Here is a 26226-nt window from a genome sequence, read left to right on the forward strand (position 1 = left end):
TGGTTTTAGAAAAAAAAAAAAACAATAAAGGTAAAGGAAATGTTTTTAAGTAATTTAACTATTTTTCAATCTAGATGAAGTAGATAATTGGATTTTATAATATTTTAAAAGTAAATTAATTACTTTTTAATTTTGGTGAATTAGGTGTTTGAATGAATTAGTGGAGCTAGTATGTTTTTTAAAGTCTGCAGTATGTTTGGAAGGGTTCAAATGAACGTGGTAATTGGCAATTAATATTTATATCAACAACTAATTATTTTTAATTATTATTAAGAAGAATGAAGTAATCATCAGTTGTGAATACTGATTGAGACGGAGGAGACCCCTTCTTCACTCTGTCTCACTTTCTCTTTCCTTCTGTACGCGATCTCTTTCACTTACTTTCAATTGCGAATATTTTCACTACAAATCACTGCAAAATCTTTATCTGTTTGTTGCATTTTGGGTCCCTGTGGGTCTCTTTCCCGGAGCACCCAACGCTTCAGAGAATTTCCCCACTCAGATTCGAGCTGAAATTTGCACAGTGAGTTCAGTTCAATTCAGAGTTGATTAAGTCTCCTCCTTTCCACCATTTTAGGTTACCCTTTTTTTCCTGATTTCACTTGACGATCAACAAGTTAGTCGATTTAGCTGTTTTCTTTGCTCAATCATGTCTTAGTGGAACTTTGTTTTCAGGTGCTTCTTTTAACAATGGATTCATAGTGCTTCTTGGGATCCTGAAATTTTTGGTGGAATTGGGGTAGGGGGGAGATTAGGAAATTGGAATTTTTGTTGATATATTTTTCTGGGGACGTGGGGGAATCTAGGTATTTAGACGCAAAAAGAAAATTATTACCATGCATAGGTTAGGTTTGATTAAGAGCTGGGTATCGGTTGTTGAGTTTCATCCTTGATTCCTCCTTTCTTTTAGACTCGTAAGTTAGAATAGGATATATGAATTTTGCATTGAAGTTGGAAAATGACAAAATTTGAGCTTATGAAGGATATTGAATTGGTCCTGTCTTTAAAAGTTATTCAAGTTTTGGGAGTTCTATAATCTACATACAAGGCACATGTACAAGTAATGACTAATGATGTCATGTTGTATTGATTATTTCAGTGTACTTAGAGGTTGATGTTTTGAATATATAGCACATATATTTTTATTGAGAATTGCTCTTGGAAACTGGAGACCAATTATTTGATGGAACTGTATTGTTTAATTTAAGTGATTAGTAATTAGTTTATCCTTTGTCGTTGATCAGGTATTTGGTGCTTTTTGTACCATACTTGCTGATTAATGTTAATTACTAGTTAATAGTTGCGTTATGAACTAGAAATACTGAATTGTTAGCTTCTTCTATTATTTTGAATTGCTTTTTACGGACTTATTAATTAAGAACTGGCATGCATGCATGTTCTGAAGAATTTGGATACCATATATAAATTTATGACTTTAAAAGTATCTGCATCTTTTAGTGATTTGAAGTACATGTTTTTCTCTGCTGCAGGTTTTTGAAATATTTTCAAATAACTGATTCCTGTCTCTCTAAAGGTGTTGCTTTCGAATTTGTGATTCTCCTACTTTTAAAGGTTTGATGGCTGCATCATGGCTTTGGTAACTCTGTCTACTGATGTGAAATGATAGATTTTTTTAACTATTACTGGGATCCTTTTAAGAATTTGCTTGGCACATTTCAATTTATAAAATACAAATATGCTTACATGGTGGGGAAAATCATCATCAAAAGAAAGCAAGAAGAAATCAAATAAGGAAAGCTTTTTTGACACACTGCACCGGAAATTAAAAATTTCATCTGAAGGTAAACTAAGCACTAGATCTGGAGGATCCCGTAGAAATTGCAATGACACAGTTTCAGAGAAGGGGGATCGATCTCCAACTGAATCAAGATCACCTTCACCTTCCAAAGTGGGCAGGTGTCAAAGTTTCATTGAAAGACCTCATGCTCAGCCACTTCCTCTTCCTGGTCTGCACCCTTCAAGTGTAGGCCGAGTAGATTCTGAAATTAGCATATCATCAAAATCAAGATTGGAAAAGGTCTCCAAACCATCATTGTTTCTTCCACTTCCAACACCTGGATGCATCCGTTGTAAGCCAAACCCAGCAGATTTGGATGGAGATATGATCACTGCTTCAGTCTTTAGTGATTGCTCTGCTGACAGTGATGAGCTACACTCACACAATCGTAGTCCTCTAGTGGCTGACTGTGAGACTGGGATCAGAACTGCTGCTGGCAGTCCTTCCAGGTAGCTTCCTCAAACTATAATGTACTTGTTATGTATACATGTCTTGGTTATTTTGTGATTACAATATTACACACACACATGTATTCATTCTCCTATACTCAAAAGTTGCTTTGTTTCTGAAGCTCAATGCCCAAGGATCAGCCAGTTGTCGCTTCCCAGCTCAATTCAGCAGGAGTAAAAAAACCAGGAAGTATTCTGAGTAATCATACATCTTCTACTTCACCAAAACGGAGGCCTTTACGCAACCATGTTCCAAATCTTCAGGTTCCTCCTCACGGTGCCTTCTACAGTGCTCCAGATAGTTCCTTGTCAAGTCCATCAAGAAGTCCACTGAGAGCATTTGGCACAGATCAGGTGTTGAATTCTGCTTTTTGGGCCGGAAAGCCATATTCAGAGGTCAACTTTGTTGGATCTGGACATTGCTCTAGTCCAGGTTCAGGTCACAATTCTGGACATAATTCGATGGGAGGGGACATGTCAGGACCTTTATTTTGGCAACCAAGCAGGGGTAGTCCAGAGTATTCTCCTGTACCTAGTCCCAGAATGACTAGCCCTGGTCCTAGCTCTAGAATTCAGAGTGGAGCTGTCACACCTATTCATCCCAAAGCCGGGGGAACACCCATTGAATCACAGACAGGAAGGTTTGATGATGGGAAACAGCAGACTCATCGTTTGCCACTTCCTCCTTTGTCAGTCTCCAATTCCTCACCATTCTCTCATTCAAATTCTGCAGCAACATCTCCGTCTATGCCAAGAAGTCCTGCTAGAGCAGATAATCCAGGCTCTGGCTCACGTTGGAAGAAAGGAAAGCTGCTTGGTAGTGGCTCATTTGGACATGTCTATCTTGGCTTCAATAGGTATGTACATTAGTTAAAATGTTCTTAATTTCATATTTTATTCTTTTCCCCCTTCATTTCTCTATATGCATCTTAATTAGAATGACTTTGTTTATGATGTTTCTGTTTTTCAGTGAAAGTGGCGAAATGTGTGCAGTGAAGGAGGTTACCCTGTTTTCAGATGATCCCAAGTCAATGGAAAGTGCTAAGCAATTTATGCAGGTAAATTGATTTCCCTTCAAATCCAGTTAATTTCATGCAAGTAAGTGCAATTTTGTATAGTTCTGAGTTGAATTTGACATTCAGAACCCATTTAAAAATTACTGGCAGGAAATTCATTTATTAAGCCGTTTACAGCATCCAAATATTGTCCGGTATTATGGTTCTGAAACAGTAAGTTCTCTCCTTCACTTCTGGTTTACAAAACCATACAGACAATACGTGTTAGCATTCCGATTCTGATGTTTACCTCTCTGAGAGTGCTTATGACTATTGTTAATTTTTGTTCTAGACTGTCACTTCTAATATATGCATGATATTCTTGATTTTTAGTTATAGAATATTTGTTTCTGGTGGTTTATCTGATAGCATAGTGGTTGTGGAAATTTCTGAGCAGTATTTGTTAGTGTGGTTCCTTATAAAGACTTGTGAATTATCCCTTAAACAGGTTGATGACAAGCTTTACATATACCTTGAATACGTGTCTGGTGGCTCCATACACAAACTTCTTCGAGAATATGGGCAGTTTGGAGAACTAGTTATTCGTAGCTATACTCAACAAATTTTGTCAGGGCTTGCTTATTTGCATGCTAAAAATACTCTCCATCGGTAAACTAAGTAATCTATTTGTCAGTTAAATGTTTTTTTCTGTTGCTGTTCTGGTGTCTATCTCTGAAATTGCGTTTATATGTGAAGGGACATCAAAGGAGCAAATATACTGGTAGATCCAACTGGTCGGGTCAAGTTGGCAGACTTTGGCATGGCAAAACATGTAAGCTTAGAGATGATGACTATCTGGTTTCCATTATATCTGCGTTTAAGCTTAAGTAGTTACATATGAACTTTGAATTGAGAAGTATAGTGAAATTATAAATCTGTTGGACTCCAGAAATAAGCTCATTGAACTCCAAATAAACTATAGAAACAGTCTAGCTTTTAGACCAGATTTGAGTACAATCATCAACAAACACTTAGTTCCCCCTAGTACAATGTTTCCGTTAGGATCTATTTGCATGATGAGACTTGGATTCCAAATTAGAATTATGGGATTTTAATGTGACAGGTCTTTAGCTTTCCAACAAAAAGCAAGGTTTTTGTGGTATAATTCTCCCAAGGTTCTTATCAATTGTATTAGAGCTTTAAAATGTCTTAAGAAGACGTGGAGATGGGATCCCCCAAAATATCTAAAGAGAAAACGTAAGAATTAAAAAAGGAGCGGAAAAATAATTCAAATTAATATTGAAGAGGGGTGCTGAATAAACCAGAATGAAGAACCTAAAGTAATAAATTCCCAAGAATATTAGAACCTTTTCTGAATCTACTTTGTGGACTACCAACCTTCTGTAATGGTGATGTATGATTTGTGTGCGGTCCTTGTCTCTACTATTAACATCTGAAAAAACTCCAACATTGAAGACAAACACCATCGGCAAAGGCATTGGATTCTTCTGTTTCTATTGAGTTTAGTGTTTTGTTTTTGTGCATAGTTGGCATTGAGATTGCATCTGGTTTTATCGATTTTATAATCCAAAGATTGCATAACTTATCCTGTCTGGCTTACATCCTTACATAATTTTCAGATAACAGGGCAATCGTGTCCATTATCATTCAAGGGAACCCCTTACTGGATGGCTCCTGAGGTTCTAATATTTCTGTAGATCTGTTTTTTTATATTCTAATTATGTTTTAGTTTTTTACTCAACCTCCTTACTTTCTGATGATTCAGGTTATAAAGAACTCTAATGGATGCAATCTTGCAGTAGATATATGGAGTCTTGGATGCACAGTTTTGGAAATGGCTACTACCAAACCTCCTTGGTTTCAGTATGAAGGGGTTAGTAACTTATGTCAATATAGCAGATATTATATTAATTTCTTGTATCCTTAACTTAAATATTTATTTGAAGTATTTTATTTACAAAGAACTAGTGATAATTTTATTATAGACATTACACTCTTGTAAACTATTTCTTCTCACTTATTTCCATGCTATCATAACAGGTTGCTGCCATGTTCAAGATTGGTAATAGCAAGGAACTCCCAACAATACCAGATCATCTCTCAAATGAAGGAAAAGATTTTGTTAGGAAATGTCTTCAGCGTAACCCATATGATCGCCCTTCAGCGAGTGAATTATTGGACCACCCTTTTGTAAAACTTGCTGCACCTTTGGAAAGACCTATTCTGGTTCCTGAAGCAATGGATCCTGTTTCTGGGACTACACAGGGAGCAAAACCTCTGGTATATGCCTATTTTAAAACATAAATTGTTTGAAACTCAGTTTTATTTGTGTAGTATGTCCATGTTGGCATTGGTGGGTAGCTTGTTTGTCTGTAGATGCATGTTATGCCGATGCATGTTATGCCGATGCATGTTATGCCGATGCATGTTATGCCAATGCATGTTATGCCGATGCATGTTATGTCGATGCATGTTATGCTGCATGTGTATCAAACTATTGCACTTTATTTGTCTACACAATAGAACAAAATTGGAAGCATTTGCTTGTGAAACTGTGATGCTGATTTTTGTTCTTCATTCTGTTACATTCTCATGATTGATTTAAATGTTTTTGGCATGCCTATTATATATAGGCATGGTCTGGGCAAAAGGCATGTATAATTGTTTGATCTGAGTCCAGATTGTAGGGGTATTTGCAGGATCTATATTATCACTTCCTTTTTCGTGTGATAGAACTGGATCATAATATAGAAAAGAAATGGAATGTTATATTGACAGAAACCTGTCTCTTTACCGGCATGTAATGGTATACTTGGTTTAGAAAAGAAAGTAAGATGATTTTATAAGTTGTTTGGTTGTGTTAGAAGTGTAAAGAAATAAAAGGGATATTCGTATAAAATGAAAAAAACATCCTCAATTACAAAAATAGCTGTATTACGATTAAGGGTGCTTTTGTCTTTTTTCATGAAATAGTTGTATGAAATAAATCCCTTTCTCTCATTTTCTTTGCAAAGTCAAGGCAAAGAATAATCCCACGCCCATTTAGTGTTTTTTTTTTCGCTCCTTTTTTGTCTTAGGTGTTTGAAAGACCTGGGCTCACCCTCTCACATAATTAGTCCGGCTGTCGGACTAATTATGGTTGTCAATTGATAACAGTTGCTAAGTGATTCAAGCCTTACAGAGTTATCTAATAGTTTGTTGCCATGGAAATTGTTCTTGCATGAGGCAACATGAGTGGTGCAGAAGGAAAAGGCAGAGAGAGTATCTCGAGACAAAATGTGGTTTAGGAGATTATAAAACAATAGTTGGAGCATAATAGATGTTTGTTGGTTTATAAATTGTATTCTCATTGCGTCAGATCATGCTAGAATTATGTTATAGACTTGGTGAATGGACGGAGTTCAGTTAAAGGGATCGCTGAAATTTTAACAATTGCGATATTGATTATTTTAACTGTAACAAAAATTTTGTATAGCATTTATTTCTCTAAATTGTAGGCTCAACAATAATTTCTGGTCTAAGTCTGTATGTGAACTAGCTTTCAAATGTTATATCTTATCTAAGTTTCTTGTATCAATGGAACCATATATATTTGCATCTCATTTTATTTCTACTTATATCCTCTAGTTATCATAATAATTTCATGCATCGTTTATAAATTTTCAGGCAATTGGACATGCAAAGAATCTTTCTACCTTGGATTCAGATAGACTTGCTGTTCATTCTTCAAGATTTTTGAAAATTAATCCTCATGAAAGGTTTCTCTCTCTTCCTCTCCCACACACACACACACACGGAAATGTGTGTATACAAGACTGCTGACTGTAAATGGTAATCTGAACTTTTGTCATTGGTCTCCAGTGAAATCCATATTCCAAAGAATATATCTTGCCCCGTATCTCCCATTGGAAGCCCACTTTTAAGGTCAAGATCACCACAGCACAGGAATGGTAAAATGTCTCCTTCTCCCATATCCAGCCCACGAACTGCTTCCGGGGCATCTACACCTCTCGCTGGTGGCAGTGGTGCCATTCCTTTTGGTAATCACTCTAAACAGTTAATTTACTTTCAAGAGAGTTTTGGAAGCATCCCTAAGTCCTCAAATGGTGTGTACGTTAATGGCCCTGCTCATCATGACTCAACTGTTGACATTTTTCGAGGAATGCAAATAGGGTCTCACATTCAATCAGAGCTGGTTTCCACTGAAAATGATGTTCTGGTTAAGCAGTTTGCAAGGCCTCCTCATGCAGAGCCATATGATTTTCAGTCAGTCTTGGCAGATCGTGTTGGCCGGCAGCTGCTGCGTGAACATGTTAAGATTAACCCATCCCTTGATCTCAGTCCCAACTCATCTTTGCTAAGCCGCCCAAATGGTTTATGACATCACGATCTTTTCCTGGGCCACTCATCTGAGCAGCTGTTGAAGTTTCTCAGAATACCTTTTGGTCATGACGATATGTTCATTGTTCTGTTTGCGAAAATATAATTATACAATAAGGAGCCAAAGCACAAGAGAATCACTGTAAATAACTTTGCGACGGAGAATAGGCTGCACCGGGCACCATAGTGCATTTTGCATGGCTTCAGGCTCAGGCTCGTGGAGTTCATCCATTTGTGCCACAGCATTAAACTTTCTGACAATTTGTCCATATCAAGCAATCAACTCACTAATCTCACTTGTTGGCAAAGAAGAACTTGTTATTGTATGTAACATATTTAAGATGCTGCATCTGCATGAGATGTTTCTCTCCTGCACTTGAGATACTATAAATGACAGAGTTCGTGCAATGACAAATGCATCTCCTGGAATTGGAACACCAGAGAAATGGTTAAAATTGATACAAAACTTAACTTGTAGACTATTTTCTTTTTGGAGGATAGACATTGTTGTACAGTAGATAGGAAACTGTATTGTGATTATTCTGAATTTAGGGATGGAGACCTCGATTACATTGTGGGCTTAAATGTATTATTGTCATTGCGTACTCTACTACTGGATCTGTTCTGCTCTGTACATCATTGTTCAACAGCAAAATGGAAGAAATATCATCTTATCATTGGTTAATACAGGAGAGTACTATAAGATAAGCGAGTTCATTCTGTCTGAAGTTTTTTTTTTTTTTAAATCTTCATCTTTCAAAATTTTAAAATTAATGATTTTAGTCTCTATACAAATAAGTGATTTTGGTTTTGGTATGTTTTAAATATATTTATTTAGTTTATTCCGCCAAAATTTTGATGACACTGCTTTTGGTCCTTAAAGTTTATTTTATGACTGATAAATGGCATCTGTTTTTTTGGAATAAGATGTTCCTTAGAGGTATATACACTGATTAATAGTAGAATTTCAAACTAGGAAATTTTTATATGCAGGTCGAAAATCCAAACTACTTAAACTGCAAAACTAAAACTTTAAACTAAAGGTTCTGAGACAACTATTTGGTGATAAGTACTTAATTTAGATGTAAAATAGTATTATATTATACTTTTATTAAATCCTTTGAAATTTGAAAGTAAATTATTTAATTTAACTGGTCTTTTCATCTATAATAATAGCAGTAAATACTAATTCTGAAACAGATTCTTTAAAATAAAATGAATTCTTTCAACTTCCAGAAATCCAGTCAAATAACTATTTCTTTAAATAATGAATAATTCAATGTTAAGAAAAATAATAATAGCAAAAATCTTTAATTTTTTGTGAAATTTAATTTTTCAATTACTGTGGAAGCCATATATTTATTTGTAGTGACTCTTGTCCTCCTCTAAATAAGCATAGATAATTTGTTTTCTTTTTATATCTATTTATCCAAACCACATTTTTATATACTTGATTTCTCATGTACTATTATCATTCTTATTTATTTTCATTTACACGAACAAACCATAATTCATATTGAAGTGTTAAGACTTCCAATACAATCACGCACATAAGGAAATCTTTGTCAAAATTACTAAAAAAATATAATATTAAAGAAAATAAATGCTAAACTTTTACTACAAATATTCTTTCAAGACAATAGAAACAATATAAATTTATTTTACTTTTTTTAAAGTGCTCAAATTTAAACTAAAATACCAAATAATAAGTAAAATTATATCTCAACGAAAGAAACTCTTGAATATTTTACTCTGGTGATAATGTAAATTATAATAGTTATAAGAAAAAAAAAACCAAATAAAAGTGTTCTTTCATTAAAAAGCATTAGTAATGTTTCTTATAATATTAAGTTACGTTTTAACATGATTATTTTAATATTTTTTATCCATTAGTTAATGTAAAAAAGAATTTAACCTGAAAGAGTCTGTTAAAATTCTATATCATCGTGTCTAGCTTTTCACTTGCTCAGAGCAGTGGAAAAGATGGTTTGATAATTCTATAAAAGGAAAGCTGAGAAGAAAGAAAAAAAAAAAACATGGTAGGAAAAGTTGTGTAGTGTTTGAGTTTCAAGCACATTCTTAATTTCCTTTGGGTCTTCGTCTTAGGGTTTGCACTTCTAAATACTTAAATATCTTTCTCCTATGGCATTAAATGGGTTCTCGAGTTAACAATAGTGTTCACGCTTTCCAATTCCATGAAAAAAATGAATCACCTCATGTTTTCTTCTTGGTTTTCAAAATTCATCATTATTAATATTCCTTTTCGTTGGAATTAGACATACTTTTAAATCTGCGTTCCTTGTTTAATTTTGATATTGTATTTTTTTTTTTTTTCAATTTTGCCTAACAGCGAAAGTTAAGAATGGAAAGAAAGAACAAGAGGAAGAAAGTAAGAATGGAACGAAGGAACAAGAGGAAGAAAGTATTGGGCACTGCCACAGGTATATACAATTTATCTATGTATCTATCTATCTACTTGCTTTAAACACATAAATAATTGTAGTAGTTTCTCGCTTGAATTAAAAAATTGTTAAAACTTAATTTAAGTATTTTAATTTTGATACTTTAAAGTTGTATATCTTCCAGTAGTTTTGCAAGTTTTATATCAGAACTGATTATTTAGCCTTGACTGTATTACGGACCAGATTGAATAAATTTACCCATAAGATCTACATGAAAGAAAAATTAAAAGAAAATTTGAAATTAACTTCTTTGTAAGTTATAACTTGTAAAAATTTGTATATTTTTCTAAATTTTTCGTTGTGAAAAGTTTATTTAATTTTTTTCTTATTTTTCCTTTTTAGAAGTGCTAATTGAAAAATTCGTCCAAATAGCTCCCTGATACATTAACATGACCATTGTGCTTTCCTGTTTCAACAGCTGGAAGCAGCTTGGAAGCTGCGATGAGTGAGGCAATTGATCCTTCAAGCAGTGGTATTTGTGACAAAATCTCCTTCTTCCTCTAACCTACATATTTTGAAATTGTTATTAACTAAAGACGCGTTTGGATGAATCTCTCTATACAAGAGAGAGAAAAATTCGTAAACTAAAATTAGCTGATACAAGTTAATATGTAAAAGAAATTCAATATATTTTTTGTAAATTTTATTTTTAATTTATACGTAAGCTTATTTTAGTTTATAAAAAAAGGAGTTTTTTTCCCCTTTTTAAGAAACACTTACGGAGAAACTCATCCAAACAAATCTCATCATTGCTCCCATATAGTATTTAGACTTTAATAGTGAAGGCATATTTCATCTGAGGGGACTTATTTGATAGTATTGCTTGGGTGTGAGGTTGCATTCTCACCTTTATTTGTAGTTCCATCCCGGGAACTGAGCTTTGATCCTAACAGATGCTGCAAACTGCTCAAACCCACAGTTGCTCTAGCCGAATCCTAGTGTCTTGATAATGTATTATTCAATTAGCTATCAGGGCCATTGAAAAAAAGCCACCCCTGCCATTGGATTCTTCCAGTACTCAACAAGTAAAGAAGGATGTGAACAAAATATCCCAATCTATGCTGATCAAGCTTTATAACTTTTGTACTCGTCGACCAAAGGCAAATGAGGAATTGAGGTAGATAGCTTAGGTGTCTTAATATTTTTATTTCGTTTTTCGTTTTTTTATTAATATCAAAGATCACAAATTCAAATCCCAGTGTCGTGGTTAGTATGTTTGGCGTTCACTTAAACCGCACGGATACCTATACAATGAAACCAAAAGGATGCGTCAGTAATATGGTCAGTATTGAACATTCAAAAGGCTCAATTTAAGGTGCCAGTTATGTCATACAACTCTGAAAAATATATATAACATTCAGGTGATTTTAGCTGCTGGAAAGATAATGATGGAAGAGGAGAAGGAAACAAATGGGACTGTCACTCGTCATATATTTAGCCCACAATTTATGGTAAGTAGTTAACTCTAATGTTTATAAACAACAGAGTTGCGGTCCTGTTCGTGTTCCATATAACGTCTAGTTAGCATAACAATCTAATGTCATGTTTCTGTGTAGAATAAGGTAAAATGTGACTTAAATCTTTCTAATGAAGATAGCCACAAGACTTGGTGTATTGATGATGTATCTGTATTCATCTTGCCGAGTAAACTGGGTTACGAAATCTATCAGTGCAAACTGGTAAGTATGGTGACACCTTTAGTTGAGTATGAAAATTATAGTGGCTTGCAAACTACTTTACTTGAGTATGGTAGTACACACTGTCTTTCAGGTATGATAATTTGTTGCATTTGTCTTTCTTTCAGATTTTTGCACCAACTTTGTTTGAGGAGCATTGGTCTTGTTATGTACTCCAGCCAAAGGACAAAACCCTGTACGTGTTAGACTCGATGCGTGATACACTCTCAACTAGCAAAAAGAACTTGGATGATGCAACGGTAGTGTTGATCATTTCTTTTTTCCTTGGGAAAAATTTAAATTATTATTTTTGTAAAATTGTTATCCCTAACTATTCGTCTGGTCCAACCTATCAACGGTTTTTTAATTTAAAGAAACGTCGTTTTGAGGAGCTGCTGGTATTAATGAATCCTGGTTCGACCAAAGAGAATGTATCAATAACACTGGTTTACGCTGATGTTCCTAGGCAGAAAAACATGTGAGTAGTGTGCAGCGGTAGTGTTCCTTGTAGAGAACTCAATGCATTAGTTTTGACTGATATTGTTTCTCATTGATGCTTTCGATGTTTGATAAAGTCATGATTGTGGCATCTATGTGCTGAAGTACATGGAAATTTGGGATGGATCGGTAAAATGGCAAGACAAAACCATGCCTGATTATGAATATGTGAGTATAAATTTGTTTTCACTATGCTAACCATGTCGAATTGCGACTAACTTTAGGAGATTTTACAGAAAGAAATCGTGCAGTTTCGGCAAAGCCTTTTGTGTGGATGGGTTCAACATCCTAAAAATGAGGTCAGAGAAGCGATTTTGGAGGCAGCAGGAATGTGGGGAAAATTAAGCTGACTGAAATTGACCATCAAGCTGACGTGTTTAAGAGATTTCTATTATAAATATTGGTTAATTTCTTTTAAATTAAATAAAGTTTTAATTTTTACACATTCGAGATGCTTAAGAAAATTGATTCCTCTAGGTAGAGCTATATCTGATACTGTCTGTTTGCGATCAGTTATTGCAAACAACTGGGATTGTATTGAAAATTATAGAGTTCAACATAAATCTTACTATGTTATGTAATGATGTGAATTTTATTATTAATGATTAGATTGATCATCTTTAATGATATTATTATACGGATTTCTTATTTTATAGAAAAACTTGATTCCAAATCTTACTTAAAAAGGATTTATCATTTTCACACTATTGTAATGTTGACAACTAGAAACTTATTATACGGATAACATTATCAATGATTGCATCTTTGAAAGAAAATGTTTCATGTTTTAATCAAAATCGAAAGCAAGAAAACGTAATTATAAACGGTCATCATCTAGGAGGAATGTTATTATTGTTAACCTTATTTGGTTTTAGAGGGATGTAAAGTCACATGAATGGAAAAAATTGTAACGATGTGCTAAGAACTTAACTCTAAAAAATATAATAAAATTTTTAATTTAATCCTAATAAAACTTGTATTAATTAAAATTTAAAAATGATTAATTATAAAAATTAATTAATTTTTAAAATTGGAAATGATATTTAAATTTTTTTATTGATATTATTCTAATGATCAAATTTTCAATTCAATTTTAATTTATTTTTATAATATTTATCTTGCAATAAAAAATAACTACTATCAAATTAATGTTCAATTAAAACTATCTTTCTTTAAATTAAAATAAAATAACACAGATTAAGAATTTAAGACAAGTCTAAATCAATAATTAAAAAAGCTATTTAAATGTCTTTAAATATTTGCACTAAAATATTTGTGTCCCTTTTTTTCATAATTAATTTTTATATTAATTTTATATGACGTTGAATTATGCATTTCCTTTATACAATACTGATAAATTAATATTTTTATGGAATACAATTAATTCATATGTAATTATAAAATGTAATTAATTTTTACTGAACAATTATATTAAATCCTTCCAATTTTAAATTCAATTAAAAGATCTTGACCGTTTATTAAAGTTTTTAACTTTCTATCACTGTCATCATAATTAAACCAAACTTGATTTGACTTTCTGATTAACCTTTTGATCAGAGATACCTTCGTTAAAGACTTATATTAGTGTATTGATTTTTTTTTCAACTTCAAATATATGAATCACAGAAAAATACATCGTTAGGTCATGTTTTCACAATAGAAATGCAATATCTATATCTATGAAACTTCAAAATAGTACAATTTTATTTGAAAATTATTTGCGAGTATTCTTTTAAAAGAAGTCACATGAATTGGAAAACGATGCTTAAAATGACATTTTTAAAATGCTCTTGTTGAACGTGTAGCACAGCTTTAATAAATTCTTTTAATTTATTTAAAAATCGTGCTTATAAATAGATTTTAATTTTATTAATAAAATTATATTAAAGTTGTATTTGTAATCATCTCTTGAATAAATATAAAGAATAATTGGAGTGGAGTTTGTAAGTACAACTTATCATTGCTTTTAAAATTTGAAGTTATGTTTGTTTACTAAAGTCATGCTTACAAATAGAATTTTATGGAATTTTATGTTAAATTGATGAATCGGAAAACATAATTTTGATAAAAACAATTATACTGAAGTACGAATTTTTTTCATGAAAACATTATTTCAAACATGACTTATTTAGGATTTATTTATTTCTGTAACATCTTATATATTTAATTTTCAAATAAAATTGCACCATTTTCATTTTTTTTCCATCCCACATTAAACTAACTCAAATACAGTAAATGGTGAGAACATTATAAGGAAGTACATTTCCCTAGACAATCTAAGCAAAACTTCATCAGACCTAAAAGAGAATAGAACTTGAGAGTGACCATTGAACAAGAAACTAACATTTGGTAATACTACTACTTCCATCATTACCAGGTACTCATCCAAGAGAATAGTACAGAAAGTTTTATTCTTATACAAACTGGTATAAATTCTGTGCCAAGTAAAATGGAGTAGGAACTTTAAATTATAGACTGTATGCCTAAATTCATGCCTATGCAACAGGTGATGAGAATTTTGATAGAAGTTACATTAAGTCGTATAATTGAAGCTTATCATTCAGCAAGTACGCATGCTATCTCCATTGACAAAATAATACCTGGGTTTTTTACTTGGTCAAATTCAAGCTGAAATCCCAAAGTTTCTTGGCCAAATCAGCATCAGTCCCAAGTGAGGTTGGTTGGGCCACATTACTGTCTGAAAAATACCTGCCACTAACTCCCTTCACTTGTGGGTGTAATGCTACATAGCATGTTGTTGCTGCTCCCTGCATTACAAGGTCAGCCAGCAAGGTCAGAAGATTCTAATACTAGAGGACACTTTATCCTTATGGATACTATATCTAGGTGAATTGTCAGTTATCTTCAGGTTAATTTCATAATAAACGTTTTAAACTGTATTGGATATAATTAAGAACAAATGAATGTTTGGCATCTCAAATGAGTATTGGTGATCATGAAAAAAATATGGAGTCTAGAATAATGCCCTAAATCACAGCATGTCAATGTAAAACATTTATAATGATGTTACCTGCGGGATGTTTTTAAAAACGAGTCTACCAATAACATTAATTATACCTGCATAAATCAAACAGAAATATGTACGTGAAACTCAGCTAGTCATTATCTCCAATAGAAAAAATGAACAAAATTCTTAGAGATGAATTGATATTTAAAACTAAAAAGACCATTTCCAAGTGACCATGAGAAGTGCTTCACATGAATGCTCAAACTTTTCTTCAGTATGCCCGTATTCAAAATTCAGTAGGGCTGACTGATAAAACACTTGATCATGGACCTGATGTAAGCATCAACGTTGAACAAGACATGGAGAAGTTGTGGACTTGGGTCCCAAACCCATAATTTGGAAGGTGTATGTGTGTTTGAATTAATATTAAGTTTAGTTGAACTTAATTAAAGTTGAAAAAAAAAACTCATTATAGTGTTTAAGTCAACGGGAATTTGAGGTAAATTTGACTTATAACTAATCTGAAGAAAAAAAGATATCAAACATGTTGATACAGTGTTAATGGAAAATGAAAATCCAGATACACCCTATATTTGTAATCATAACAGAACAGTATGGGGAGAGAAGTTATGCTGCCGAGTTTGCTAGTTAATTAGACCTAGCAGAGAGAGGTTATGGGGGGAAGAAGAGTGAGTGGTAGAATGAAAAGAACATATGTAGGATCACACCATAAACTAGCTCAAGGCCTTATAAACCCCAAGTCAGTTGGCTTAGGAGCTGGTTCTAGAACAATAAGAGCATTGTTTCTTTCATTCGAATAAAAATGTTTACTACCAATTATCATTCTTGGTGTTGGTTTTTCATAGATATTTGTGTACCAAATTTATGACAAAAAAACAATGCACACATATACGAGCTTACTGCATTTTAAAAGGATATTAAAAGTAAATAAACAAGATAATGCAGAATAAATGATTTAGTAGAGCAAATATCAGGACCTACACAGTTCTTAGACAGGACATGAATAGTACAATGACATACCGTTTATTGGAGTATAACGGAAAAGATTGGTGGTAATTGCTCCAGGATGAAGAGAATTTGCAGAAATCTCCACCCCATCTTCCTGTTCAAGATGAAACAGGCAAAATTTCGTACAAATAAAAAACAGCAAATGTGGCAAAAACAAAGTGACGTTTTTACTAACCCTACAAAGTAAAAGAAAGCCACTGAAAAGCAGAATAAGAAAGTAACACAATGATCCACGATTGCATTTGCATAACCAGAAGAGCAGGTATTAGAAAAGATGTATTGTGAAAAAGAAAAATTCTGTTAAAAGTAAGTAATTCTATATTAGATCCTAAATAACTTTATAGCTTCCCAAATAATATGTAAATTACACTACTATAGAGGAGAAGCCAGCTCACCTTGAGACGCCTTGAAAGTTCATTCGCATGTAAAATGTTGGCAAGCTTTGACTGCCCATATGCACCCCAGGCTCTGTAACTGAACACAAGGAAGCAAACGTAATTACATATGCATGTCATATAACAGTTTTCCAATTGACAAACACTACAGGTACAGGAATCATGTTTTCGTGCTTAATTTTTTCAAGAAAATTAAAGTGAATCAATTGTTTCAGCTGTAAACAAGGAAGCAAACATAATCGAATATGCATAACACTTCTCATTTCAACAAGTACTACAATAATCATTTCTCTATTCTTAATGCAATAAATGCAACTAAGAAGTGCTTAGAGTCTACAGTTATATCCATGAGCATTTCATCCTGTTGAATATATAACTGTTCGAGCAAATTAACAAACAGAATGCATCAGACTTTGTGTTATTTCATTTTAAATAAAAGTTATGTTAATTGATAGGATAAATCTGTTTTATCCTATTTTTTAGACATTATCTTTTATCAGTTTGCTAACTGATAGTTTTTCTGTTTTGCTCATGTTCAATAAATATACTGATTTACACAGGAATGAAAACAGGCCCTCTGCACATACAGTTCCTAACAAAAAAAAAAAACCAATAATCTACAGATCCTATGAACAGTTTTTTTTTTATCAGATCTGGCATCTCCAAAGCATATGTTGTTGTAATTTGAATTTCGGTTACACATTTACCTTGACTTATCATTAATTTTGTCAAAACGGATTCCTTCAGAATATGCAAACCGGTGAGCCTCAGAAGAGACATTAACAATTCTTCCTTCTTTCTTAGTTTTACGTGAAGTTTTCTTCATAGTGTCCAACAAAAGATTTGTCAATAGAAAGTGACCTGCAAAATTATATTAAGTAAAAATATCAGTATTAAGATGACTAGCAAATCTCTCAGTCAGTGCATTTAAAAGAACAAAAATGTAGCTACTTGATGTTTAATGTAAAATATCACCCAATTATACAGGTTGAGACAATCGTATCTTCCTAAGTATAGTAATACACACATTTAATATTTCAATGACTTATGAACACTTACCCAAGAGAGAAAAAAAAAGGATTCGTTCGTCTATGACTATATATTGATCATCCAAGTAAGTAATTATCTAAATAGTCAGAAAGATATGAATCATATGGCCCACACCAACTACAAACTACTGCAAGTGCCAAAATGTTATAGAATAACATATCGGTGAATATGAAGCAGTGTCACTATCAGTAATCAAATGAACTTCCACATGGAAGAACACTCAGTTAGTTAGAGCTTGAATTATGCAATCAGATTCTCAACATACCTAAGTGATTTGTGGCGAACTGTAGTTCAATTTTGTCTGCAGAGAGCTTGAAAGGGCATGCCATAATTCCTGCGTTGTTTCTAAACAAACCAGAAAACAATATTACCCTTGTGCTTTCTTGAATGATCAGGATTAAGAGATATCACTTGCAACATAGCCACACAAAATGAGAGAGAACCAGTAACTGACGATTTCACTAAAAAACAGTGATAAAATAAACAGTGAATAATTAGTTGTTAATATGATTTATGTCATCTGCTTTTCTTACATCAAGATGTTCAACGGAAGACCAGAAGACTTAAAATCTGATGCAAATTTATTGACAGAATCCAGTGAACTGAGATCTAATTCCAAGGCATCAACTTTTGCAGAGGGAATCTCCTTGAGTATGGTTTCTTTGACATCTTTAGCAGCAACCATATTTCTCACACCCATGATCACATGGACACCTCGCAAAGCAAGTACACGTGTAGTCTCAGTGCCAATACCACTGGATGCTCCTGTTACCACAATGTTCACATACCATATTCAAACGATGGAACATTTCGAGAATTATTTATCATGCTAATTGCAAGAATTCAATAAAGCATACATATGAAAAGATAAAGTATGCTACTTCCCAGTAGTTTTTTTATACAGAAGGTCTAAATTTAAAAATCAGTCCATAAGAATTTCAGCCCGAAGTCGACATTTTTGGATTGTCTATAACTGCAACCTGACCACAACTGTGGCTGCCTAAGCTGCGATTCTTTACAATATCAAAGATTCAGACAATAGGGCCCACTAAAAAAACTCATTAACAAGATGAACAAATTTATAGGTAAAAAAGCACTACCGCTTAGTCTGCTTAGCAATAACATAAGCCAATTGAACCCGAGATTAAACATTTTTCAATTTGTTCAGTCAAACACTGAACTGGATAGAAGAAAAATTGCAGCAAGAACATGAGAATAAAAAAGATTTTTCAAAGCCAACTACAACGTCAAAACAGCGTCTGCAAGATCAGACAAAAAGGTCATCGGGGAAAAAAAATGTTTTTTTTACATGGATGAAAGATACCCATGAAAAAAAATATATAAGAAAAAAGAAAAAAATATGGAAAAAAAGTGAGGGACCTGTAACAATGGCAGTGAGACCAGTTCCATCAAGACCTTCAGTGACTTGCTCAGCAGTGGATGATGATGAAAACCCAGAAGCCCCTTTCCTGCCGAATGGCCACATTCTCTCTCACACACAAACAGACAAAATCTATCACACAGAAATGGCACTGTTGCACTGTCTGAAACTGAAACCAGGTGGATATTTTATATATACAAATACGCAATTCTGCAAATGTTACATTTATTGCTCCTTCAATCACAAAATAGAGTTTTTATAATAATTATATTATATATCTTATCCATGGTTTCTCCCATCACAAAAACACATGAGAAGTTTTGTTATTTTTGTTCCTTATAATAATCATATAAAAAAAATTAATGACTTGTAAGAATAATTTTATCACTTGAAAATACATACTTTTAACTTTTATTTTAAAATAATTTTTTTCATTTTCATGTTCATGTATTTACTTTAATGCTCTTTCCTTAACTCTATTTTAATTAGACTATAGTTAACTTAATTAAAATATTAAAAAAGGACATTAATTAGATTATAATTGACTTAATTAAAATATTAAATAAGGACATCATTATATCAGTCGAATTTAATAAGTTTAGCCATTTACACCTTGCCGAGTCAGTAATGTTAAGAAATTATTACTTCCATGTAAGTGAATTGTAAATGACAATCAATATAATTAATAATCACATGATGACTTCGTATATGAGATGTTGTAGTATAGAAATTTATAATTAATTTTTTTCATATAATTTTAATGACTTTAATGCTCCAAAAAGGTAAAGCTAAGCCACATGTATCGTGTGTGATTTTTCATATTATAATTTTAATGATTTTAATGTTCAAAAAGGGTAACGTTCAGCCACAATATTGTTATCTAAAGAAATTACACAAATTTCTGATTTGATGGTATATGAGAGGTGTTGAGCTTTAATTCCTAGGGGGAAAAAAGTAAATTAATTTGCTTTCACACTATAAGTAAAAGTATAATCAATTCCTTGAATTTCATAGTTAATCAGAGATTAAATTTAATCAGTTATTGGCATAATTGCAAAGAATTTTCATGTACCTATAGGGATATAATGGATATCACATTTTTTGAATAATTTATTTTCTGTCATATAAATCAAATTGCAAACTTTTGGAAAATGAATTTCAGCTTCTCCTTCTAAACTGTAGAGATGATTGGATTATATTGATGCTAAAACAAATTGGACCACATTACAATTTCTTCTTGCACCTCCATACATTTATTTTACCTGCTATTTTCAGATTGTATAATAATAATTTTTTAAATTTTTAAAAAATAATGATTTCTGAATTATGTAATTTTAAAATATTTTTTATTAAAAAATTAATTTATTTAATCTATAAATCATTTTTTTAAAATGACTTTCAGAATTATATAATTTGAAAATAAAATAAAGTATGAAACCGTAGATAGTTATTTTATTCTAAACGACATTTCTTTCTCTGCCAGTATTGTTTAAATTTGCATATCCATAAATTTAAAAGTTACAAAATTATTTATTGATTTAGAATTTTAGGTATGTAATTTAGAAATATTTCAGATTATATAATTTTAAATATTAAATATTAAATATTAATATTTTTGACTTGAAATGTACAATTCAAAACATAAATTTATAGATTTAATTTGATTACTATTTTGATCATAATATTTTGAGTTTTGATTTCTTTTCTCACAATATTTATTATGTATTAAATCAATTTAATACTGTCATCAATAAATATAAATTGGCGTAATGCCTAAAAGATAATACGTGTCAATTTAATAAATAAATTAGTTTCTATATTTTTTTTTACTTAATTAAAATTTTATATTTTTCACATGAGATATGGTCCAAATGTCATATTTCACGAAAAAAAAATAGTGAAAAATAGTTTAGTTCATATTGAGATAAGCTTTATTTTAAAAACATAAATAAAAACCAAAACAATTCAAAAATTTTAGAGTCTGGACGATAAATTTATAATTAAAAATATTTAATTATAGATTCTAAAAGATAAATTTATGTTATAAATTACATATTCTATGATAAAAAATAAAAGAATATTTTAAATTATGCAACCTATAGCAAATTTTTTAAAGGTAAATTTCTAGAAGAAAAAAACACTTAATTAGAAAGCAGTGATTAAAAGAAAAAGTTGTTAGCTTATGACCAAAAAAACACAGAAAATAAAACTCCTAATTAGAGAGCAGTGATTAAAAGAAAAATTTGTTAGCTTATGACACAGAAAATAAAACTCAGGAAATAAAGAAAAGAAGAGTAAACGGGTTATTATGAATATTGAAATTATGGTGATGGAAATTTTTTAGGCCAAAATACCTTTCTTTAATATGTTAATTTTTTATATTAAAAATCTAATTATGTTAATTTTTATATTAAAATAAATCGTATTAAATAATATAAACAATTTAACATAAAACACGTTTAACACGTCACTTAAAAATATTTAACATAATTAAATTGAAAAACTAGTTAAAAGTTAAAAATATTTAATATAATTGAATTAAAAAACCAGTTTAAATTTTTTAATGTAACTAAATTAAAAAACTATAATAAGTTTTAAAATTAAAAGATGAAAACATATCAAGATTTTGGACAATTCTAATTTTACATAATAATTTTAAATTGAATTTAAAAGGCTAAAAATTATATTTAATCTTTTATTAAAATACATTATTTTTTCCTCTATTCTCAATAATTTCTTTGTATTTGGTGTTAACCAAATGAAAATAACTACTTTTAAACCTTTTTTAGAATTCGAGAACATAGTTTTACAAATTAAAAAATATATTACCAATTACACAATTCAAATTGTATTTTCAAGTATATAATTAAAAAATATATATTTAAAATATGTGAAATATATTTCTAAATTATTTATAATTCTAGATAACTTGAAATTCTCTTCACACCTATTATTAATACAGAAAGAAAATAAAAGAGTTCTAAAAAGATTATACTAGACCATAACTGGCTAAAAGAACAATTTGTGAGTGAATTTACTTGTGTTTAAAACAAATTTTCTTAATTTTCCTTTTGACAATTCTCACCTTTTATACGACCATTCAATAACAATTTTCATATTTATACCATATTTATTCCAACAACTATGTTGTTTTATTTTAAATTTTACATTTTGTAATTTAAAAAGACTGTAAAGGTGGTTAAGGAAAACAATGATAATTTTCCTTTTTGTGAAAAAAAAAAAGTTCAGGTATATTTCAAATAAAAAGCACACCTATTTAATAACTCATTTTCATAATATAATATTTCCATTTTAAATAAAAAATAATAATTAAAGATATTAATATTAATATTTTAAATTGAAAAATTAAAGAAATATGGTTAAAACATTAACGTATATGTAAAAATATCATCATCTTTTTGTCCACAAAACATTTTTTTGATGCTAGATATTTGCATAATTTTTTAAATATTTTTTTTAAACAGTTTATTATTAATTCCTTTCAAATATTTTTTTAACATAAATTCGTTATTAAAAAAAATTTAAAATATCATTGTCCTTAAAAATTAAGTTATCTGTCCATATTTTCCCATTCCTAATTTCATCCACCAATTATGCCATGACATATCATGATTTATTTGAAACAGAATAAAAAATTTATTTAACACAGAATAAAATGATAAAAAAAAATGTAAAATTTTGTAATTTAAAAAAAAATAAAAATTAAATAAAGATATCGTGAAATGAATGTAAAGAATTTAGATGTGTGAAAAGTGTCATTTCTCAGTTTCATCATCTGCTCTTCTTTAAGTGGAGAAGGACTGAAATCAAAATTCTACTAGGAACTTTAAGAACTGAGAAGCTAGAAGCTTTGCTATTGAGTAAATTTATTTATACTACAAAAGATACTTCTTCTAAGATTTATTTAAGAGCAGTCACTTGTATCAGTATCTGGTTTATGTAAAAAGAAGAAAAACAACAACATTGACTTGTTATGTAAAAGGAGAAGAATAACAGCAACAAGAAAGCTAAGACCAAAAACAGTCATTAAGGAAATACTATCACACACTAACCAGAAGGAAATTAAGGTTGAAGAAAACCAAATTACATAATAAACATTAACAAGCAAAAGCAAACCTCCTTGTTTGTCCTTGATCAGTCCTTCTCTTTGGGAGCAGAGTAATACAACTTGAAAACTCTAGGAAGATAAACAGGCAACAGAAATCCAAACAAATTGTAACACCAGAAGGCCATATTTGCTACGGCAAGCACTCTCCCCACAAAGATCCTCCTTGCAGACCCACTATGCTCTTCATTAACCTTGTTGATCTCACTCCTCAGCCAATCCACGATGGTGAAGATTCTCCTTGAATTGTAAAAGATAGGCACAAAAGCTCTAATTGGTATCGAGAACCCACCATAGTATGTCACCCCTTCCATGAAAACTTGACTGGCCAAGAGGAAAACATGTGGTGCTGCTGCCTTGATCCCTTCCTTATCACCCTCAAATATTCCATCTAAGATATAGGCAATTGGGGCAAAAAGTCCAATGATGGCTGCTATAAATATATAAAGGGCAAACATTTTGTTTTGTGGGTTGAAAATTGTGGTTTCCTTTGATGGGTGAAGGGATGGGAAAACCACTTTTGACAGGAACAATATGTAGACTACGGAGAAGGCCACAAAAGCAAAGTCTTGTGGACAAATCATGCCACTTGCAGACAGGACAATGATCACGGCCAAGCAGTTGAGATGCCGGAAAGATGGGAAACTTGATTTTCTTGGTGTGGTGATGGTTTTGTGAAGTGAATGTTCTTCATGTTCTTTGTGAACTTGTTCTTCTCTTGGTAAGCTAATGTCAGAACCCGTTGGACCAACCCCACCAGACATTTTGTTTGTGAAGCTACTGAGAAAATGTCTGAAAGAACGGCCAAATTTGATTTTCTTCAGGAAAATGAGAATGAAGAAAGGAGTCACAGATGGAAAATGGTTAGAATAAGTGAAAAAGGTGCAAGCTTTTTACCATTGTAAATGAACCAAATATGGTGATAAGTATATGAAATTGAGAGAGAAGGCAAGATAAGGGCTGAATGGTTAGCGGTGGAGAAAGGGAGGTTTATGTGAGTATGATAAGGATGATTGATACGTGGCATGGTTAGGTTTATAATGGTGACACCTGTACTTAATTAATTGTAGACGTGGCACTCTAAGAAACAAGGATATCTAAGAACCTCTGATTTCTGCAGTCACTGAAATTATCATTAAGATTCTTTCTGATTTGTTTTTTCTGTGAGAAATCCCTAATCTAAACGAAATTAATGTAATTTTTGTGCAACATGATATTAACAGGGAATAGGATAAAAATATCTTAACTAATTTTATTCTAACGAGATTTGTTCTAAAATGTTTTTTTATTTAATTATCATTTTAGTTTTGACATAATCTTTTATAAATATAGTTTTAAAAATCTATTTTTTAAATATATTATTTTATGAATTGATGGTTATAAATAAATTGATATGTAATAAAAAAGAATCGGATAGATTGAATATTTTACTTAATTTTTACTAAATTAAAATAGATTAACTTTTTATATGGTTCATTTAAAGTGAAGTGTATTTTTTCCATCAAGTTTCACACCACCAGCAATTATTCTATGTATCAATTGAATTTTATTTTGATGGTAATATGTGGAAGTGTATGTGAAACAAATAATGGTCGTAAAAAATAAAATTATTAGGAAAAATATTATAACTTCAAAACCTAAAACCAAACATGATTAGGACATATAATTGGAATAACAAGAGAGACTAACAAAAAACTAATTTACTCTAATAAAGAAACTAACAGAACAAAAGAGTGCCTTCAATAATCATTCACTCTCCGATCTTCAAATATATAAGCAGAGAGTGAAAAAATCTAAAAAAAAAAAAGAAAGAGCTCTAAAAAAAATGTATTTAGAAAAATACTCTTATTTTAAGACAATAAAACTCTTTCATAAAATTTCTATTCATATTTTAAATTTTTATTATAAAATAATTAAATGTCATCATTTAAACATACTATCAATTTTAAAACAAAATTTTTACATTCTTATAATTTAATTTGATTTAATTAAATTAAAATTTAATTTAATTTATTTAAATAAGTATAAATTTCAGAAGAACTTCTATGATTATACTTTCAATTTTACAATAGTTGAATTTTGCATTTCGTGTATTTATATTAGTATCAGCAGCTCTAATGAATAGATAATATGCAGCTGAATTTTGTATACATTTTTTTTTCATCCAAAAATATCTTCCTAAAAAGAAGTTGAATTGAATATATGGATTACTTAATAATCTAGCAACGCAGACTATTTTTCATAGGGAAGGGTTTACATTTATTTTCACAAAGCACATCATTCGAATCGTTTCAGGTGTAATCAGGGATGAAAAAGAAAATCATCATTAAGTGAATAAAATGTATTAGTGTTAAGCGTATTTTAATTACTCAGTGATTAATGGATACATACGATAAATAAATTTCAAAATAAAATTAAAAGGTATTAATCATTAAAAAATTGTTTGAAATCTAATTTTACTTATATGCATATTCATTTCACTTAAACTTATGAAGTCTACTTTACTGTTAAGTTTATATAAATTTAATTGTTTGAAAAAAAAAATCAAATGTATTGGTACTAAACTTATATTAAGAAATTTTATATGAATCATAGTTTAATTTATTTTTTCTAAACTTATATTTAAAATTAAAAACATAAAAATTTGATGCCTTTTGTGGTCGATAGCCATCAAATAACGAATCTAAGAATGAAACGAACTAAGTTTTGTGGATAAATCTTATGAACTAAGCTTATTAGGCTGAGATCATTAGAGAGTCCATAGTAACTTTTTAACCAAAAATATAATGATTCTCTCTCGAGTAATTATTGATGACAATGAAATGGAGACCTGGACAAAATTATATAATAGTTAAATACGCCAAAGGGAGACCTTCATAAAACAGTTTAAAGCAGGAACAACGGATAAATAAAGTGGCAGGGCAAAAAATTGTTGTGCTCTCTGCATTATATCCGCAATAGAACTATTGAGACACTTTCAGTGAACAAGTAAAGCCTA

General features: G+C 31.0%; 4 protein-coding genes across 10 annotated transcripts; 2 read left to right on the top strand and 2 right to left on the bottom strand.

Moving 5' to 3' along the window:
- The first annotated feature begins 287 nt into the window (after positions 1-287).
- Positions 288-8328, top strand: LOC106772185 (mitogen-activated protein kinase kinase kinase YODA). Of its 3 annotated transcripts, none has more exons than XM_014658404.2 (12): positions 288-577; positions 1491-2247; positions 2370-3104; positions 3218-3305; positions 3414-3476; positions 3751-3911; positions 3999-4074; positions 4883-4942; positions 5029-5136; positions 5304-5543; positions 6930-7021; positions 7125-8328. In XM_014658404.2, the coding sequence occupies exons 2-12, from the start codon at positions 1697-1699 to the stop codon at positions 7642-7644; spliced, it is 2694 nt and encodes an 897-aa protein (XP_014513890.1). In that variant the 5' UTR covers positions 288-577; positions 1491-1696; the 3' UTR covers positions 7645-8328. The 3 variants fall into 3 exon arrangements, with proteins under 3 accessions (XP_014513890.1, XP_014513889.1, XP_014513891.1); XM_014658403.2 differs by having other exon boundaries at positions 288-523; XM_014658405.2 differs by having other exon boundaries at positions 291-359.
- A 1280-nt stretch (positions 8329-9608) lies between these two features.
- LOC106771233 (ubiquitin-like-specific protease ESD4) lies at positions 9609-12896 on the top strand. 5 transcript variants are annotated; one of them, XM_014657172.2, is made up of 11 exons: positions 9615-9682; positions 9994-10084; positions 10524-10577; positions 11072-11222; positions 11305-11386; positions 11467-11556; positions 11662-11784; positions 11910-12041; positions 12156-12259; positions 12357-12447; positions 12516-12893. In XM_014657172.2, the coding sequence occupies exons 1-11, from the start codon at positions 9680-9682 to the stop codon at positions 12627-12629; spliced, it is 1035 nt and encodes a 344-aa protein (XP_014512658.1). In that variant the 5' UTR covers positions 9615-9679; the 3' UTR covers positions 12630-12893. The 5 variants fall into 5 exon arrangements, with proteins under 5 accessions (XP_022641319.1, XP_014512658.1, XP_022641320.1 ...); XM_022785598.1 differs by having other exon boundaries at positions 9609-9682; positions 11910-12259; positions 12516-12896; XM_022785600.1 differs by lacking the exon at positions 9615-9682 and adding an exon at positions 9687-9750 and having other exon boundaries at positions 11910-12259; positions 12516-12896.
- Positions 12897-14577: 1681 nt separating this feature from the next.
- Positions 14578-19300, bottom strand: LOC106772649 (short-chain dehydrogenase TIC 32, chloroplastic). The gene is made up of 8 exons (XM_014659185.2): positions 19102-19300; positions 18255-18486; positions 17987-18066; positions 17379-17532; positions 16672-16750; positions 16289-16370; positions 15311-15357; positions 14578-15047 (listed from the first exon to the last, which is right to left on the bottom strand). The coding sequence occupies exons 1-8, from the start codon at positions 19205-19207 to the stop codon at positions 14889-14891; spliced, it is 939 nt and encodes a 312-aa protein (XP_014514671.1). The 5' UTR covers positions 19208-19300; the 3' UTR covers positions 14578-14888.
- Positions 19301-22961: 3661 nt separating this feature from the next.
- Positions 22962-24189, bottom strand: LOC106771156. Its single transcript, XM_014657078.2, has one exon. The coding sequence runs from the start codon at positions 23990-23992 to the stop codon at positions 23258-23260; it is 735 nt and encodes a 244-aa protein (XP_014512564.1). The 5' UTR covers positions 23993-24189; the 3' UTR covers positions 22962-23257.
- Between the last annotated feature and the right edge of the window lie 2037 nt (positions 24190-26226).

Source organism: Vigna radiata, chromosome 8 (genome assembly GCF_000741045.1).
Source record: "Vigna radiata var. radiata cultivar VC1973A chromosome 8, Vradiata_ver6, whole genome shotgun sequence".
In the NCBI taxonomy this organism is placed as follows: domain Eukaryota; kingdom Viridiplantae; phylum Streptophyta; class Magnoliopsida; order Fabales; family Fabaceae; genus Vigna; species Vigna radiata.